This window comes from Channa argus, chromosome 9 (genome assembly GCF_033026475.1).
Source record: "Channa argus isolate prfri chromosome 9, Channa argus male v1.0, whole genome shotgun sequence".
In the NCBI taxonomy this organism is placed as follows: Eukaryota; Metazoa; Chordata; class Actinopteri; order Anabantiformes; family Channidae; genus Channa; species Channa argus.
The window spans coordinates 14,644,958-14,663,290 of record NC_090205.1 but is presented as its reverse complement, the minus strand read 5'-3'; the positions used below and the strand labels follow the sequence as shown (position 1 = coordinate 14,663,290).

Genomic DNA, 18,333 nt, shown 5'->3' with positions numbered 1-18,333 from the left:
CACTAAATTAGAAACCCAAATCACAAGTTTAAAAAAATAATAAGTTCATTATGACTTGAACGAAGCTTCATCTGCTTCATCTTTGCTTCATCTTTCTATACCAGTGTTTTATAAAAACATGAAATCCAATGCAATCACTTGTTTGAATACGCTGACATTTTTTAGAGTGGAGAAGGGGGGAGGCGCTAAAATGCCAGCAGAAGGCGCTGTTGTCCAACACTCAGCCTCTCTGCTCCCATTCAGCCGCTTTTCACTAGCAACATCCTCAGCTTTGTGATTGGCTGAGAAACTGCTCATGTGATCAGATTCATTTTTTGGAAGTGGTTTTACAGAACCTGAATAAAATGTACCCTTTCAGACAGCTGCAGCTGCAGGATAAATCAAAGTTTGCTATTAAATGATCACCCATTATAATTATCTATTGCTGTTTGGTGCAGTGTGTGATATTTATGCAATGTCATTATTAATGTTGCACATTTTCACAATCTCTCACACAGTCACCACATTGCATTTTGTTGTCAGAGATCATTTCTTTTAGCAATGTTGAGCGAAAAATGGCTTCACTGACAGCAGCTGCCACAACATGATGGTGAGAATGATGATGTTAAAATAGGGAGAGAAGATTAAAACAGATTGTGGAGCTAATGGTAAAATGGATCCATTTTAGACATAAAACTCAATGCAAGCCACTTAATCAAAGAATAAGAGAGCCTATAGCAACTAGATAACAGCAGGAGCTATGTCAGAGCAGATCCTTCTAAAACACCCAGGAGGTTAAACATCATGTCCAGGTAAATATGTTTACGAGGTCATGCACGTAAAGAGCGACAAGCCTCTAATTTAATGCCCTCCCATCAATCATACCTGCCCCACAGTGGCACCACCCAAACCACCCAAACCTTAGCACCTATCTCAGCGCGCTCCCGTTTGGACAGGAAAGGAGAGGAGGAGCAACAAAGCTGTGCACTCGCGGATTGGGGCCTATGGAGTAAGAGACATCAGTCTCATTGCGCCAGGTTCACTGGGGAGAGAAATGCATTCGAGTACAAATCAGTGATACATGCTTGGTGTTTGTGTCAACAGTTAGAGGTTACATCAGTAAAATCATATAATATGCTCTGTTCTCTAGGCAAGAAAAGTAAAGGAACACAAAATCTCCAGTAGACCTGGGGACAGATTATAGAAAGTGACACGGCTAAAATGGTCAGACACAAATAAAAGAGCTTGTTTGCTTATACATTTATTAGCAACTGGCTACAGTGCCAAAATAAAAGCATTTTCATCTGTTCACAATTATGCACTGACGGTTACAACCTTCCTCTTTTCTACTTTTCCTCAGTGTGCATCAGTGCATTATTGGGTAAGTGCAACTTTGGGGATTATTTATGGGCCTGCGCGCTGTTGTGAATGGCTGCGAGGAAACACGTGATGCCATTAAAGTTTGTTTTATGGCCTGGGACTTGACAAGCCAAAATATAATTCTCATTGTGTATTAGTAAGACCGTCCAGATGGGTTGGAATAGAGCTTCAAATGGAGAGGGAACTCTATACCGGGCAGACTTTACTTCTAGCATGGATGTGTTTGTTGCACGGTGTGCCAATGTGTTGCGGTCTCTGTGGTAAGCTGTGTTTTATCATTATGCTCGGGCTATGGGCGGGTGATGTCATATGCGTAATGCTCGGGGTACGCTGATCCCTGCCTCTAAAAGCTGCAACAGTGCGCGCTCAGGACAAACAGGTAGTTGGATGATGTGCCGCTGTGAGGAAACTACTTAATAAGGTTACTGCTTGATCTTAGTTTGAGTTTAAAACCTTTTAAGACATGATCAATGCTTCTTTGGAGGGTGTGATTCTCTGCCACAGGGTTTAGCTGCTTGATATTACTGGGCCTTTTAAATACTTGGAGTCGGACAAATCAACCTGTTGTCATCAAACTGATCCTTTTGAAGATTTAGGTGAATTTTCTTAATTAAATTAGTAAGAGTTTCAATTCAATTGCACGTCTGCTGTTTTCTTTTTTCATAATTCAGTTACACTAAAATTTATGAACCACGTAAATCAGCCACTGGATTTAAAGCAATCAAATGTTTTTTGTCCTGTTGACACGATGTGGCTGCTGCTCCTTCAGTAGGCCAATGAAAGCTAATGATTTTCTGCTGCAGGCATTTCAATCGTTAATTTATCAGTCATTGTTAGAAATCCAGTCCAAAAATTGTTAAAGAATACGTAATAATAAAAACAAGTTGATCAAGGCTTTTGTTCTGTTGTTGTCGGTCAAAATGAGCTACTTTGGCCCAAAATTGGATTAAATAGGCCTCATGTTTTCTGAGGCTCTGGAACACTCAGGATTGTCTTTTAATGGTAAAAAAACATCTCGTAAATGTGAGGAAAAACGAGTGAAACAGAACCAGTTCGCCTTTCTTTTAGCACAAGCTGCCAAGAAAAGCTGACTTTATCTTTCTTTTGTTGTGAATCTCGGCTTTGACCCGTCTGAAGGACCACAGGGCAAGGTGAAAGACAGGTCAGGCTGTCTAACAAATACTGAAATGTGAAGTGCAAGAACACATTTTTACACATTGTATTATCTTGATTGTCTTTTAACTGTGCTTCAAACAAGTATTTTATGCGTTTGAGTGGAGATTTGTTGATCAGAGATATTTGTCGCTAACTGCTTCATGAGACAATCTTCCCAAAAGCTTCAACAAAAAGCGTCAACTCCACTTTTTATTTTGCTACTTGCTTTTATCCTCATACTGTTTGGGCCTGTACTGTAAGCCTATGCTTCACATTAAGGGGAAAAAACTGGCCTAACTAGGACATATTAAACTAACCTCTCAACACAGCGTCCTGTGAACAGTCGGTTAGTAAAAATAGTGTTATAGTGTTAGAAAAATGTCTGCTCTATTTTCATTTTCAGCCTTATTATGTCAAATGTGCTCCAAAACAAATGTTACAATAATTCAGATGTGAGCTATAGTTTAATTATATTAAATTAATATCAGCTGAATCAAAATGTCATGGGTCCCATTAATTTAGAACCGATACTTTTCCAATATCACGCACTCAATAATAGCTCTTATTAGGACAAAATTTTACTATCCCCACATTTATTTTTCGTACTTTGAAAAAGAAATGTTTCTCGAGTTTAACCGAACAGTTTGAAACATTTTGAACTTTAATTCATTGTAAAGGATGTTTGTAAAGGACTTGCAGAGGCCACCATGGCGGGTTTGTTAATGGCTGACGAGGATTTGGTAAACTTTTGCACCCTTTGAGCTGTCAGTAGGAGCAAAAATAATTGAACTTTTTGATAAGTTTGTAAATGATTTTGCTTGACCTCCGTGCCCTCTAGCTTCATCTTTTCACCAGCTGTGATAAGCGCCACTTGTATTTAAGATTAATCCGTTGCTTAATATATGTTGTTGAGTATTTATTTGACAAAAGCTTATCTCTGACTCAGAGGTAAAACTGGTTTATGTGGTTTTCTTTCCTGGCTGTGAACTTGGACAGTGTCTTTCGCTTGTCACGTACAGCTGAGACAGCCTGAAAGACTTACAGTTCGCTTTTTTTGATTGTGAACGCGCAACTGACATAACTTGAAATTGTCATGTGACAAGTTTTAGGTCTAATCACCATCACAAACGTCATTATTTAAAAGACAAACTGATGGAAAAAACCTATGAGGAAATTCCCAAAACGAAATAAAAACTGCCCCAAGGAGAGAAAATTTATAAAAATTCTGTTAAGACTAAATAAAAACTCGTATATTAGAATAACACACACTAGTACTGCGTCTGTGTGTGTTTTCCCCATTTGGTTGTGGTCCCTGCCTCCTTTATTCTAATGTAACCTTTGGATGCTGCTGTTGTTGATTTTTTTTTTATTGTAAATGTGAGGCACTCTGTAATTTGTCCTGCCTGCTCCACAATTAGCGTCCTCCCGTCGTCTATATATACCCTGTAGAACCGAATTTGTGTGATAAAACCACAGTCACAGATTCGATTCTAGGGGAGTATATGGTCGATGAAAAAACTTCGATTTACTGACTCACATCAAGTGTTTGCTGCCTGATGTGTTGTCAGATGCCCCACTGAAAGTGTTGGTTTATGAATGAGAATAAATCTGACTACACCGCATACTTCAGAAGAAGGACTCGGGGCATATTGAAACTCTAGAGGCTTCAAGGAAATATCATGCACAATGTTTCACATGACAATAAAAGTAATTAGGAAGGAGGCTGTGGTTCTCTTTAGTTTCCTTATACTGGAATCAAACGGAGAAGAAACAAACCACAGAAAAGTCCAGCTGCAGCTTTTTCCTCCTGTGTCTCAACATTATTGATTCCCAGAGGCGTCTGCTGCTGCTGCTGCTCGCCAATAGGCTCCTAGCACAGTTTTTTTCAAAAGGATGGTAGCAGATGAAGGGATGAGATTCGTGTAACTTTTGGATGACCCCTTCCTGACAAAGACAGTGTCCATCAATTGTCCTCAGTCATTATTCGCTGCTTTTATGCCAAAGGGCTTTTTGTATCTTTTGTGGGTTTCTCTGTTGAACACCATTCCTTCAAGTCAGACCTTAGAAACTGCTATATTTTATATCTGAGTGCACAAAACAACTTTATACCACCATTGTTTATATTTTGCACAGTTTTAAAGTCTAATATTGAAGTAAGCTTATCGAATTGTGCACAGTTTTTATTTGTTTATTTCAAAGCACGACTTGATCATTTTCAGCTCAATATTTGTTGTTTTCCATCGGGGTTTAATTTGGGTATGTCACAAGTTAGATAAAATTGCTTTTAGTTGTATATTTACCCGTTTTTTGGACCAGCATCACCTCTATTGGCCAATCTGGTCACATGGTTCGCTAACTTTATTCAGTTGACACAAAGTAGGAGGGCTTTATGGAGGGAGGAAAAAAAGACAACTCGAGAAAAATTAGTATTTTCTACCTTCAGAAATTAATGGCCATGAGTTCGTATATGGTGAACTCTAAGTATGTGGATCCCAAATTTCCTCCCTGCGAGGAATATTCACAAAATAACTATATACCTGAGCAGGGCTCGGAATACTACAGTCCATCGCAGGACACAGACTTTCAGCATCCAGGGATCTACTCACGGTCAAACTACACGGAGCAGCCCTTCAGCTGCAACACTGTGCAGGACTCCACAGTGCAGCCACGGGGTCATGTACATGACAAAACCAGCCACCCGAGCCCTTTTAGCGCACAGAGTGAGCAGGGGCCACCGGTCCAAGCGGCCGGACCCCGGACTTGTGGACAGCAGCAAAACACAAAGAGCCAAAATGGGATACAAGCCAAGCAGCCTGCAGTAGTTTACCCCTGGATGAAGAAAGTCCACGTAACCACAGGTAAGATTTTTCCCTTCTTCTTCCCCTCTTATGGACCAACTGAGACTTGTAGTTTAGGAATCGTTCAGTGTAATATTTATGGGAGTCTTTGAAAGGCCTCGCCAATTACACAAGTCATAAATTTTTATAGCTCAGGAAATAGGCCGCTAGGTGAGCGCCTGCAAGCTCCTGAAATCACATATTGACCGGTTGTAATGTTGCTTAAATCTGCAGCAAATCCGATTAAATTCAGTTAAAATCATTAATTATTTATACTCGCTTCCGTGTGATTATTATTAGTGTTTTTAAAGTTTGAGCGCCTCGGGTAAAGAGACTATACTCTTGTTTTATTGTTTTCGCTTGCATGCTGCACTGATCCCATTTGGTGACTTTTTTGTTTTCTTTGTCAACAGTGAACCCAGATTACACAGGATCTGAGCCCAAACGGTCCAGAACAGCGTACACCCGGCAGCAAGTTTTGGAGCTTGAAAAGGAGTTTCATTTTAACAGGTATCTGACCAGGCGGCGGCGGATTGAGATTGCACACACTCTTTGTTTGTCCGAAAGGCAGATAAAAATCTGGTTTCAAAACAGACGGATGAAATGGAAGAAAGACCACAAACTACCCAACACCAAGGGCAGATCCGCACCCGCCTCCAGCCATCTGCAAAGCATTCAGAAGGATAACCAGACTGATATCACAGCATTATAAGCCAGGAATGCGCCACAGCCTCAGAAACTACCTGTACATACAAAAAGACAAAGGTTGCATCTGACTGTTGCATGGACTGATGTCGTTTTTTGGCATTTTTTGTTTATTTATGTTAAATGACCCCAACAGTGTTGACTCAACATTGAGTCATAAAATCAGTTATAGCTGAGATGGTTTCAAAGTTGAGCCTTTTAGTTGTTTTCAATTCCTCAAGAGACAGAAAAACATCCAAACAAAGTTTTCCCCCTGTCTCTCTCTTTTTTCCTTTTTTTTTTTATTGTTGTTTTTGTTTTTTGTTTTTGGAGCCTCTTTTTTGACCCCTGAGGACATTTAATGAGCAACCTCGGCTGAATGCATGGATTTAAACCAAGTGTCCCAGCTCTTCTCACGTGGATTCACGCTGGTTTAAAGGTTTAATCATCTTTACTCAGAACACGGAGACCCCCCCCCTCCCCACGTTCATATCAGCGCACACACAAATATAATTTCATTTTTTCCTCCTAATGATACTTCGCATTAAACGCACAAAATATATATTACATACTTGAAGCAAAGATTATTTGCATAGAGCACGCCAAACACAAGTCAACCTCCTTTCGAAAATTAGAAAATCCCGCTGAATATTTCACTTACACGTTTCTTTGTGAATTGTATGTTTTTTAACTTATTTTGTATAATAAAGCTTTGAAATCTTCTTAGCCTAAATATTATTCCCCAAACCAAGACATTCCTGTGTGCATACTATTCTGAGTGCCCTTATAAATCTCTCTTGACATCTTTGTAAACAGTGTACGTTTTCAGAGGCTCTCTCATGCCATTTGATACTCTTATATGAAAGATCATTTGTTCCTGCATGGCATCAAATTGATACTGGATGTTTCTCATCGGAAATAATCAAATCCTGAATATTTAGAAGTATAGTTCTTTATTTTTCTTTGTAATTTTACGCCATTATTTATTTGCTTAAGAAGTGTAAATTTTTCGTATACTACAAAAACAATTTTTATTATTCGTCAATTCTTTTATTAATCTAAAATATGTTTGAACTCGTGTGCATCATTAGCATGGCTTAATGCAAAGTTTTAGTCTTAGTTAATGTGGGAATCTTTTCATTTACACCAAGCCTAAACAGAGGGGGGTTTTCACGCCACGTTTCAAGACAGATATTTCTTGTTTTATACCGTCATTGTCTTCAGACAAAAAAAAGCCAGAAGCTCACCCAGTACGAGGAGGTCTTCTTTCTGAAGTCTTCACGATGAGAGAGTTGAAAAGGTATTTTCAGCCGAAGGTCGACAAAGCAGCAGTGGCAGGTTCATCCAGGGGACACATTTCAGCCGCAAGGACTGACCCCGACACCTCTGACCCACCGGACAGGCTGCATTTTCTCTCCCAGGCATCACTCGGTTTGGTGTTAAGTGTGTTTTAACACCCTTATAAAACTAAAAGCAACAAAATATGTAATTTTCTACACCTTTTAACAATATTTTTAAGCCAGGCGCAGCCCCCAAAAGGTTCTGACGTGCGCATTTGTCTCCTTATGTCAATATGCAATCGTTTTGGTTTTATTTTTGTACATGATTTCTACCCTGTATTGTGCATTGAGATGTGAGAAGTATATTGCGAAAAAAATAAAGATTTCTACCGATTATGCATTTAAACGAAAAACACACACTGTGCAGAGATTTTTATTTTCTGTACTTGGCAGATATTTTTACTTTGAGGAAATTCCCTTTTCCCGAACTACTGAGGTTTTTTTTTATATTTTTTCTGAATGCTTAAAACTTTTTTATATATTTTGGTTTCATTTTCTTTGCTCCAATTCCACATTGATCACGTTGTTGATGTTTGCATTGGCAAGAAGCATTGCAGAGCTATATGGACTTCTAGCCCCCCTTTTACAAAACATACAAAAATCCACCAAATACGCTCTGCATGGGTATATTTAACCTCTTTCTGAAGTCTTAATTGTAAAAAAAAAAAGCATATCGTTATTACTGCTACAGAATGCGTTCAGTATTTTAAATCGATAAAGAATGAGTTTTTTTGCTCTGTTGTATCTTAATTTTCACTCATTAGCTCCATCAGAAGGAGCGCATGCTCTGCGCACTAACATCCTCGTGCAAAAAGATCGTACTGCTGCTTTTCTCGGTGGTTTTAAAGAGTAAAGTCACTTTTACTTTCCTGAGAAAAGTTCTGTAAAATGAATTCTCTTCGCTTTAAAACATAAACCAAAATGAAGCTTACTGGATTGCAATACTCTAAATGGCAAAAAACTTTTATGGGCGCTGTTTTAACATGTATCTGTACTCCCGTGCTTGGTATTAAATTCCCTCCATTAAACAAGACTTATGACTTTATTGCTGATGACCCACTGCAACACTGACCTTCGACCCTCCACACTACAAAGTCAGTACTGATACAACCAACAGTATCCACAAACGGACACGTGCGGAGGCAAACTGCAGCAGCGGTGTTTTCATTCATAGTGACCACTGTCTAATCCCCACTGACCACATGCGGGCCTTTAGGCGTACACACGCGCGCACACGTTTGTGTAACTGCAAAATATGAGCGTGTGTGTCATATGATTCAAGAGAGAAGCTGAGACAAAGTGATGCTACCAATCCACCATGCTGCCAGAAATGATCTGCACATAGATGCTGAAGAGAGTGAGAGGGGAAGGGAGGGGGCAGTGGTGGTGGTGGTGGGTATATAACTAATATACATTACAAATCATTTAAGGCAGCAGGTGTTGTTCTTTATTTAATATTCAAGAGTCGTTTGATATAAATAAAATCTGGATGCTCTGAATTCCTGTTCTCAAATCATGAATTGAAAAGAAATACATCACAATATAGTTTTCTGCGGCGTTTATCAGGTCAGAGCAACCAACTACAACGTGCAGTGTGTAGCCACACTGACCTACATGTCTGAACAGCAATAAATGGGAGCCAAAGGCAGTGCCATTTTCAATGACACTGCACCCAGTGCAGGAATACAGCGTCGTTGCTCTCCATCCGGCCATATTTGATTTCCAGCTGTTTTCGCAGAAGCTTCTTCGAGCCAGACAACCCCCCTAAGATATATTAAAGTGCGCTGTCTGCATTCAGAGATATAATCCAGAGACTATACCACTCCGCTCTCTATTCTCGACCACGTGATTGTCTAAATAATTAATGCAGCACGTCCCCCTAGAAACACGGCGTCGTCATTAATCGCAAGGACTCTATCAGACTTGAAAACTGAAGAGATCCCCCAAGAAAATAATATCCGATACCCGGCGCAACCGTAGCCCCGCACTTTAGAAACACATCCGAACCGATGGATGCTTGGGTAGGTAAATATTTCAGCATTTTTCATGTTGCCCGAGCTGGTAAATGACGATATCAAATGTCGTGATATTTGATAAAGTGCTCCCTTTGATGTGTGCGCTCCGACCAGATTTGTATAGGCTGTGGCTAGTCGCTGTGTGCATGTCTTTTATTTATAAACGATGTTAGAAATGGTAGATTTGTGGAGTAAACTGTGTGCGCATACTTCTTGAAAGGGTTTGATAAGATAAATCGTAAAAAGTGAAGGGCCGTGACATGTATTTATGGATGCTCACTCTGAATAAATAGTCTTTCGGACACATAGCTCAGTGTGGCTCCTTCACTAGGCCCATTGATTCTATTCGCTCTCTAATTTGGATATTTACAAATTTAGATCAAAACAATAGAGAAACTGTTTATTTCATAAAGTCAGACATCTAGAATTATAATTTGTGTCTTTTTTGTCTAAATAGAAATTAGCATATATTCGAGTTTTTCAGTACAAGATGAATAAAATATTATTTATCTTACACTTTTTGCTTTCTTCAGTTTGTTGCAACTGTTTTTGTTGTTAGCGGGGGATGATCTATTTTTGATTTCTGGAAAGTCGAGGAAGTTTGGGCAGGCTGACAGTTCTACCTCCTTGTAAATCATTCCCAGTAATTCCTGAAAGGGTGCGAGGCTGTTGGGGGGCCGGGCGAAAACTGTAAATCTTTCACTTTTATTACCCTCTGAACATATGCTGCGACGCTACCAGTCCTGCATCCCCTTCTTCTTCTGAGCAAAGATAGCCCACCACTGAACCAGCCTACGCTCACTGCGGCTCCGTATCTTGCCTTTTCCAATCCACCCTGGTGTTTTCCAGTTTCTTTAGGCTATTTAGTGGTTAGGAAAGCTTGCTATTAGTTTTTAGGATTTATTATTTAGAGTTCACTTTGACTGATAGTGAAAGCAACGCAGGAGAAGACATGGCTCCCTCACTCTTTGTGTTTCAGCAGTGTGTGTGAAGACAGACACAACAAAAGACGATAATGTGGTTTATTTGAATACAATTCAGCCCCAGTTGGTAGAAAAAGCCCCCTTGTCATTTAATTCATAGATTATTTTAAATTGCACATCCCACAGGATTGCAGTCATGGCAGGATTAAACAGAGCATCGACAGATGCTACTATTTTACTACCCTGTAATACTACACTAAAATACTTGTATTTGGTGCGTTGCAGGCCCACTTTACACGTTGTATTGTATAATTCCTCATAGGTTTCATTTTTATGTAAATGTCGTCTCAAAAAACCAGGAAATTCCAAAGCTGCCCTGAATACACAGATCTTTTTGCGCACAAATCGTTTTACGCAAATATAGTCTGTACTGTATGATATAACTATACTGCAGTAGGAGAGCGTGCGAGTGTGCGAATCTGTATGATTAATACCCAAAACAATAGCATATCAGTTTTAGCGTTTAAACACTGAAGTGTGGGCGAGACGTTATGCTCGCAATTCAGGAGGAGATGAAAAGAAATAGGCAGTGCAACATTTTCACACAGTTGGGATGAGGAAATAAACGCCACCCTTTATCAAAATGGATTGGTGAGGTAAGGCTTGCTTGAAGAAGAGGACAATCACGTGAACAAATATGCTTGTATCTTAAGGCAGCGCCTTTATTTGTCACCACAAACTCCGAAACACCAAAAAAATCTTAATGTGAGCTCCAAATCTGCACAGGCCTATCCGATTCTGAATTCCTGTAAATTTCAATGGGTGATTGATTGCCAGGGATTTTTTTCAGGAATAAGGATACCACGTTCGCTTTTTATTGGTAGTTGAATGCGAGTCCTTCCATTCTTTCGGGAATACTGTCTCCATTGGTATATGGAAATGTCTGAAAAACAGCAAGATCAGGTTTAGGACAGCATTGTCTACAGACAATAGGTGAAGGATTTATTCTAGTGACTGCGTGGAAAGGAACTGAGATTGAGAGGGAAGCTGGTGTATGATGAATTGATTCACAGGTAAGCAACTGCGAGGCAGAACTCAACCTTTAACCGCGGGTTAATACAATGCTAGGAAATATATATGATTTATTCCGTTCATGGAGGTGAGGCTTGTTAATGTCGCCCACGCCGGCGATCGTGCGGACAGTGGAGTCTACAGCTAACTCCTCTAAAGCAGATACTTTTTTATCTATTTATTTATTCATCGTCTTTTTTTAAAGAAAGCTCGTTTAAATATTATCGACAGATTGAGTCTGAGCTGCTCTGCGCTTTTCAGCTGATTTCACGTTTCGATGAAAACCGTCTCAGAAGGAGAAACAGCAGAGCAACTTTTCTTTTTGACTCTTGGATCGTAAATCACATTAATTTGTTGTCTTATCGTCACAGTGGCGTTTGCCGTGATTTATGTGGTTTCATCTATATGGCTTTGTTAACCTGCAACGTTATATTATACACAAATTCATATTGGATGTTTTAAAGGTTTACCGGGCTAGATATTCCACAAGGACAAAGGCAAATACTTGTATTTACTATTTGGATGCATCTCTGCTTAACTTGTGTTTGCTTAATTGTAGCCTATGTGATTTTTTTCTCTCTTTGGGTTTTCTGTATGGATATAAAAGTCAGGCCTAATCAGCAAAGACAATAAAACTTCATCTTTACGTTCATTATTCCCAGTTATAATGATAAAATATTAATCAATTGACAATTATGAATCTTTGTTTTATGATCTATAAATGTGTGACTGTGCTTTGTTTAAAACTAAGTCTTTGCAGAAAGGCCACTTAATTTCTACTTAAATTAATTAAACCAGCATGATAAAAAATAAATTACATTTCGGTGCGAGAAGGTGCGTTGCATTTTCTGAGCAAATCTTAGGGGAAACAGGAAATAAACATCCTGCATTTTATCACAACAGCAGCAAGCAAAAGTCCAGCATTGTTTTCATTATATACTATTATTAACTGTTATTATGGATAGGGTGTAACTAATATTCCCAACAATAACGACGCGTATTTTAAAGCTGTTTAAGTTTAAATATTAGCAGAATCTGAAGGGATAACTGGGATAATAACACTCCACATTGAGTCCGACCCATTGTGTGAACCAAACTTACCGTAACAACGCGTAGGCGAAAAACACTGTTGTGTGAAAAGAGGAGCATGTCTACTACTAGTAGCCCAGTGTGCTCTAAAGCACTCGAGGCACAGATTATCGACCAACTTGAACAAATAGTCCACATCCAAGAAATCTTAAATTTCCAGCATCTTATTTAAAGTAAATATCTTTTTTAAAAAAATGTAAAGCAGTCAGTAGAAAAGAAGTGGTTTCACACCCCAAAGAAAAACAATATAAAGAAAATGAGGTTTAAATTCTGCTCTCTTTTTTCCGTCCGTCGAACATGTTCTCTGTTTCAGTCGCTGGCGAAAAGCTGCTTTGAATTTAGTTGAGACTTGATTCTACTTGAAGCCAAAGTGCTCGTTGTTCATTAAACTTTGACTTAATGCTGAATGACCCAGAGGTCACCTAAAAAAGCTTATGACTGCTAAATATTTGGCCTAGGTCTTTGTATAAAAGTGCACATGTAGGACTTTTTACTCTCAAGAAACTGAAAGCAGTGACTTAAAAAAAATGTCATATGTGGTCAGTGTAACGACAGTTTTCAGTGTTGATATTTAGAAAAATTAAACAGGCAAAAAAAAAGTATCTTCAGCAAGTATTCAAAATTTGTTTTATTTTAACTTTTATAATAAAATTCCGGTGTTTTCAAAAAAAAGTGTGAAGATTATTGGCTTTGGGGTTAATGTCTTTTCTTTTATACATCGAATTTAAGTCCATACTTTGCTGCGATTTAAAGACCAACATCTGTAATAAGAACACTTTATTTAATGGAATTTTTCTCTTCCAGGTCGAAGTGGGAGCAATGATGAATGCGTGAGGGATATAAAACAGATCTGCGCAGATTTCGGTGAGTAACATTTCCTGAATGAAAGGAGTGGACAACAGAGCCGACTGCTAACCAGGTGAAAGGATGATTTGTTATTAGGCTGCAAATTAACGCTCGCAGTGTTTCGCAGGAGGCTTAAATCACGGAAACAGACATGAGGGATGACTTTAACTTAGCGTGTGCGTGCAATTATTTACGCTGGGCAGAGTCCCATTTCAATAAGTTCCCTTTCTTCGTTTGCCACAGTGCATGTGGCTGAACAAAGCTTGGAAGGACCAGACACTGTTTTTTTTCAAAAATCACAGCAAAAAAAAGCATGTGCAGTCTTGACAAAATAAAATTTAAAAAAAGGATGCAAAATTTAAAACGTCAAATCATTAAGTATTTCACCACTCCGTCCCACGATTTCCACATTTTAAGCAGGTTATCAGACGAGCCATCGTCAGACAAACTCGCTGCCTCTCTTAACCCAGTCAGAGAGCTCCAGTGTTTCACCTCGCTGTTTTGGCTGCAGACTTGCTCTCGGCCAGAATGGAGGCATCATTTATAAACTGAGCCTCTGTATGGGGCAAGTTGCCGAGTATGAAATTCTTTCCCCCTGCCTTCCTCCTACGCTTGGTTTTACTCTTCTGAGGGCTGCGAGTCTTGAGGAGTGTTTTGCTTTTCATTCCTCTCTGAGGCCGTTTACAACCATAACATTTGCGGTCATAAATTTTGCCGCGGTCCACATTGACAGGTGCAATTGTTATGCACGGCGCAGGCTGCACCTCCTCAAGCCACCAACATACAGTACAGGGCCCTGTGATAGTTAGTAAAAATGATGCCAAGCGTTTCTCTGTGCTTGATGAATCAAATGTAGTTGCTATCACCGGAACGTGTTACATTTTTTTATTCATCTAAACAATTTTTTATACATTAAAACATTTTGTAAACATTAGAATGAATGGAACATAAGGAGGGAGCAAACCATTCAGTCAAAAATAAAGCAATGGGTCGAAGCAAATGCAAAGACTAATGAAATGTCATATATTTGTACAATCTCCACCCCCACCCACCAAAACTCTCTCTCTCTCTTGCTCTCGCTCTCTCTCACTCACAGACACACACAAAACACGCACACACATACACACATTACTGTAATATTTACAGTGGAGAAGTTTAGTAATTAGCTTCTTGTTTACACAAACACGTGGATCAACTGCATGAGCCCGGTCTTGGTGGGCTATATTTCTGCTCCAGGGAACAATGCATGACGGCCTTTGTCAGGCCTTGTGATTAGTGAAAAGGGTATTGTGTGTATGTGTGTCAAATGCTGATCCAGCTCATTTCTGAGAGACTCGTAAAGCCTCCCAGAGGGTCCTTTTTAGCTCAAGTTAAACTTTAACTGTTTTGTGGACGGCTCCAATCTGGGGTTTCATGGGAGTGATGTCAAAGAAGAGGCAGCGGGAAATTTCTGATTTTCATGTCTGCTCTGTCGTATAGCAACCTGAGCCAGGGCCGAGCAGTGTGACTCTCATGGTTTAATGTGAACGGGTTTATTTGTGCCCCGTTGGATTAATGTTAGGGAAGATGTAGCTGTATAATGAGCAAAAGCCTTATTAATGAGAGGCCAGATGAGTTTGATGTATTTTCTCTTTATAGGTCACAGACTGGAGCAACGGTGGGAAACACCAATCACGTAAATAAACAACACCCATGCCATTGGATAGAGTTACTCTGGCTTATTGGCTTTGAACCCACAAAATGCAGAAAGCAACATACTACGATAACTCTGGACTTTTTGGAGGCTACACCTATCCCAAACCAGACTCATACAACTATGGCCCTGCACATCAGTCCTACAGTACCTCTAACATTGAGAATGACTACCAGGGCTCAGTGTGCCCCATCCAGACCGCTGCTGTCCGGCCACCAAGCCTCAAAGACAGTGACCTGAACGGAGACTGCATGCGACAAAACAGCAGTCAAAGCAACAGCAGCAGTCAAGCCACGACTATTGGGGAGCAGCAGGCACCTCCACTGTCCGCATCATCTCCCAGCTCTAACAGCTCTACGTCCCAGAAGAAGAAACCCCCAACCAGTAGCGCTTCCAGTACTGCCACACCAGCTCTCACAAAGCAGATATTTCCCTGGATGAAGGAGACTCGACAGAACTCCAAGCAGAAGAGCAACAACTGCCCCACTGCAGGTACCGGTCAAGTGCCTGGGGGTGGTGTGTGTGTGTGTGCGTGTGTGTGTGTGTGTGTGGGGGGGGGGGGCTTGTTTATGTATATGAATTAGTACTGATATGGCTCCAAAGATGCTAAGATGCCCCTTTGTTCATTTACAGGTGGTGAGGTGAGTGATGAGAAGAGCCCACCGGGACCGGCCTCCAAACGGGTCAGAACTGCTTACACCAGCGCACAACTTGTGGAGCTGGAGAAGGAGTTTCACTTTAACCGCTATCTTTGTCGCCCTCGGAGAGTGGAGATGGCAAACCTGTTGAATCTCACCGAGCGCCAAATAAAGATCTGGTTTCAAAACAGGAGGATGAAATACAAAAAGGACCAGAAGTCTAAAGGGCTTGCGCACTCTCCCCTGGGACACTCCCCGGATAGAAGCCCGCCACTGAGTGGCCCAAACCACATTGGATACTCTGGCCAGCTACAAAACGTTAACAGCCTCAGTTATGACGCGCCCTCGCCCCCGTCCTTTGCCAAACCCCAGCAAAACATGTACGGTTTGGCCGCGTACACGGCACCCTTGGGTGGCTGCATCCCGCAGCAGAAGCGATATCCGGGCTCCGAGTACGAACACCACGGCATGCAAAGCAACGGAAGCTTTGCCAACGCCAATTTGCAAGGCAGCCCCGTTTATGTGGGGGGAAATTTTGTTGATTCCATGCCAGCCTCGGGCCCCATGTTCAACCTCGGCCATCTTCCCCACCCTTCATCCACCAGCGTGGACTACAGCTGTGCCGCTCAGATCCCAGGAAACCACCATCATGGACCCTGCGATCCCCATCCCACATACACAGACCTCACCTCTCATCAAGCGTCTCAGGGAAGGATTCAGGAAGCGCCTAAACTCACACATTTGTAATAAGTGGTTTCTGTGTGTGTGTGTATGTGTGTGTGTATGTGTGTGTGTATGTGTGTGTGTGTGTGCGTGTGTGTGTGTGTCTGTAAGCTAAAATTAAGTTGCGCTCTTTTTATTACCTCACTAGTCTAATAACTACACTCCGAGCGAGTCGTGTGTATTATTACAGTATTATTGATATTATTATTAATGCTATTGTGTAATTATTTTCTAAATGATATAGCTTTGTCCATTTCTCTTGAATATTTTGGGATGCGCAGAGGCAGACTAGCGTGACTGTAAGTTGTTCCTTTTTTGTTTCTCTCAAGTGCAATGCGCAAATTTTTTGACTGAATATTTCATGCCGTTACTTGAAGGTAAGTCTTGTAGATCACGGAAGTTAGAAGCTCATCTTTAGACAGAAGGACCTTAAGGGAATTTTTCGTCTGATTGTCACTATCTCCTTTTACTCACATGCATCCTATTTATTTATTTTTATTATGCTGCATAATCTTTTGTATGAGCATTTATCCTATTTATTATTTAATTACTTTTGTATTGCACATTATTTATCGTTTATATGCGAGTATTTATAAGTGTGGATTTTTTGTAAGATTGGACAGCTCAGTGCACTTGAAAGTGTTGGCAAAACAGGGTTTGGAAGACGCTATGACACTCGCAGTGTATTGTTGAAAAAGAGCATTTCTATTTGTAAATCTGGTATAAATGGGGCATTATATAGTGTATAAACACCACTATATGTCCATGGTTAATCTTGTGTCAAATCTTAAGCAAAACGTAGACTATCGACGTATCAGATATTATACACACCAGCATGTCATTTTGTGTAGTCATTGCTATTTTGTTTGTCCTCCATTGTTATTTCATTCAGTTGGATATTCATAAATTTATGAAACCCTTATGATATTGAAATGTTATATTTTATTGTGTTTAACATTTTGTAAATAAAGTGCTCAAACTTCTCTTTTTTATTACTTTTTGTAGATTTTGTAAAACCCTTGCAGCAGAAACACTCCTCATCTAGTGTTTCTGATTGTTTTAATTTTTCATTTAGTCGGTGCTCCTATGAAACATGTCAAGTACTGTTACAGAGGATCCTTACTGACTCGCAGCCCCGCTGTACAGTCTAAACAGAGAGCAAATCAATAATTAGAAACCAAGATATCTGAAGCTCATCAGACTGCTCTATGCCTCCAATGCAAAGTGCATTTTGGCTCTGGAGATTATTGATGTTTTATTGATATGAGGGAAGTGAGTGTATGGGCTTATTGCATCTTCCACATGTCACATGATGTTTTTAGACTTGGCCGCATGATTACCTTCCTGTCTGCTGGGACAAAAGACTAAGCTCCATTTTCATATAGATGGAATCCAAATCATTGGACTGGTAATTGATTAGTAGGTCTACACTTTCAAAATTATTCAGCATGATTTGCAGTAGTAGAATAATAAAAAATACCTGTTTTCACCCATTCGTTGATGGGTGAGAACGGGCAGATTGGTGACAATAAAACCAAAAAAAAAAGAAAAACAACGATGCAACGATGGAGGCCCTTGCGCGTGCGCGTATGTTCGTGTTTGTGTGAGAAAAAAAAGGGGGGGGGGGGGGCGCAGTTCATTCTTTATTGCTCCTGGAGAGCCATTTCAAAGCTCATTAATCAAAAACTCGTCGCTTTCAGACTCCTCGCTGATCCCTCCTCCTCGTGAACAAAGCATTTGCATATCAAATCCAAGTAACATATTTCAAACAGAGCAGCCCGATCTCTAATGGTGGGATAGAGAGTGAAATCCCTACTGTGACACATTTTCTAAGATGATATATCCTCAGACTTAGAAGAGCATCAAGGCAAATGAAGCCCTTGTCACAGAAATCGTCAGTGACTTCAAATCCACGCAAGATCCACAGTCCCAAAAAGTTGAAACTGAATGTGACTCAGCA

General features: G+C 40.2%; 2 protein-coding genes across 2 annotated transcripts; both read left to right on the top strand.

The window, feature by feature from the left end:
- Window positions 1-4,031: 4,031 nt before the first annotated feature.
- hoxd4a (homeobox D4a) lies at window positions 4,032-7,817 on the top strand. The gene is made up of 2 exons (XM_067517212.1): window positions 4,032-5,372; window positions 5,765-7,817. Exons 1-2 carry the CDS (start codon window positions 4,904-4,906, stop codon window positions 6,061-6,063), a joined length of 768 nt encoding a protein of 255 aa, XP_067373313.1. The 5' UTR covers window positions 4,032-4,903; the 3' UTR covers window positions 6,064-7,817.
- A 1,150-nt stretch (window positions 7,818-8,967) lies between these two features.
- On the top strand, window positions 8,968-17,357 carry hoxd3a (homeobox D3a). Its single transcript, XM_067517151.1, has 4 exons — window positions 8,968-9,396; window positions 13,278-13,337; window positions 14,958-15,504; window positions 15,646-17,357. Exons 3-4 carry the CDS (start codon window positions 15,060-15,062, stop codon window positions 16,395-16,397), a joined length of 1,197 nt encoding a protein of 398 aa, XP_067373252.1. The 5' UTR covers window positions 8,968-9,396; window positions 13,278-13,337; window positions 14,958-15,059; the 3' UTR covers window positions 16,398-17,357.
- Window positions 17,358-18,333: the final 976 nt, after the last annotated feature.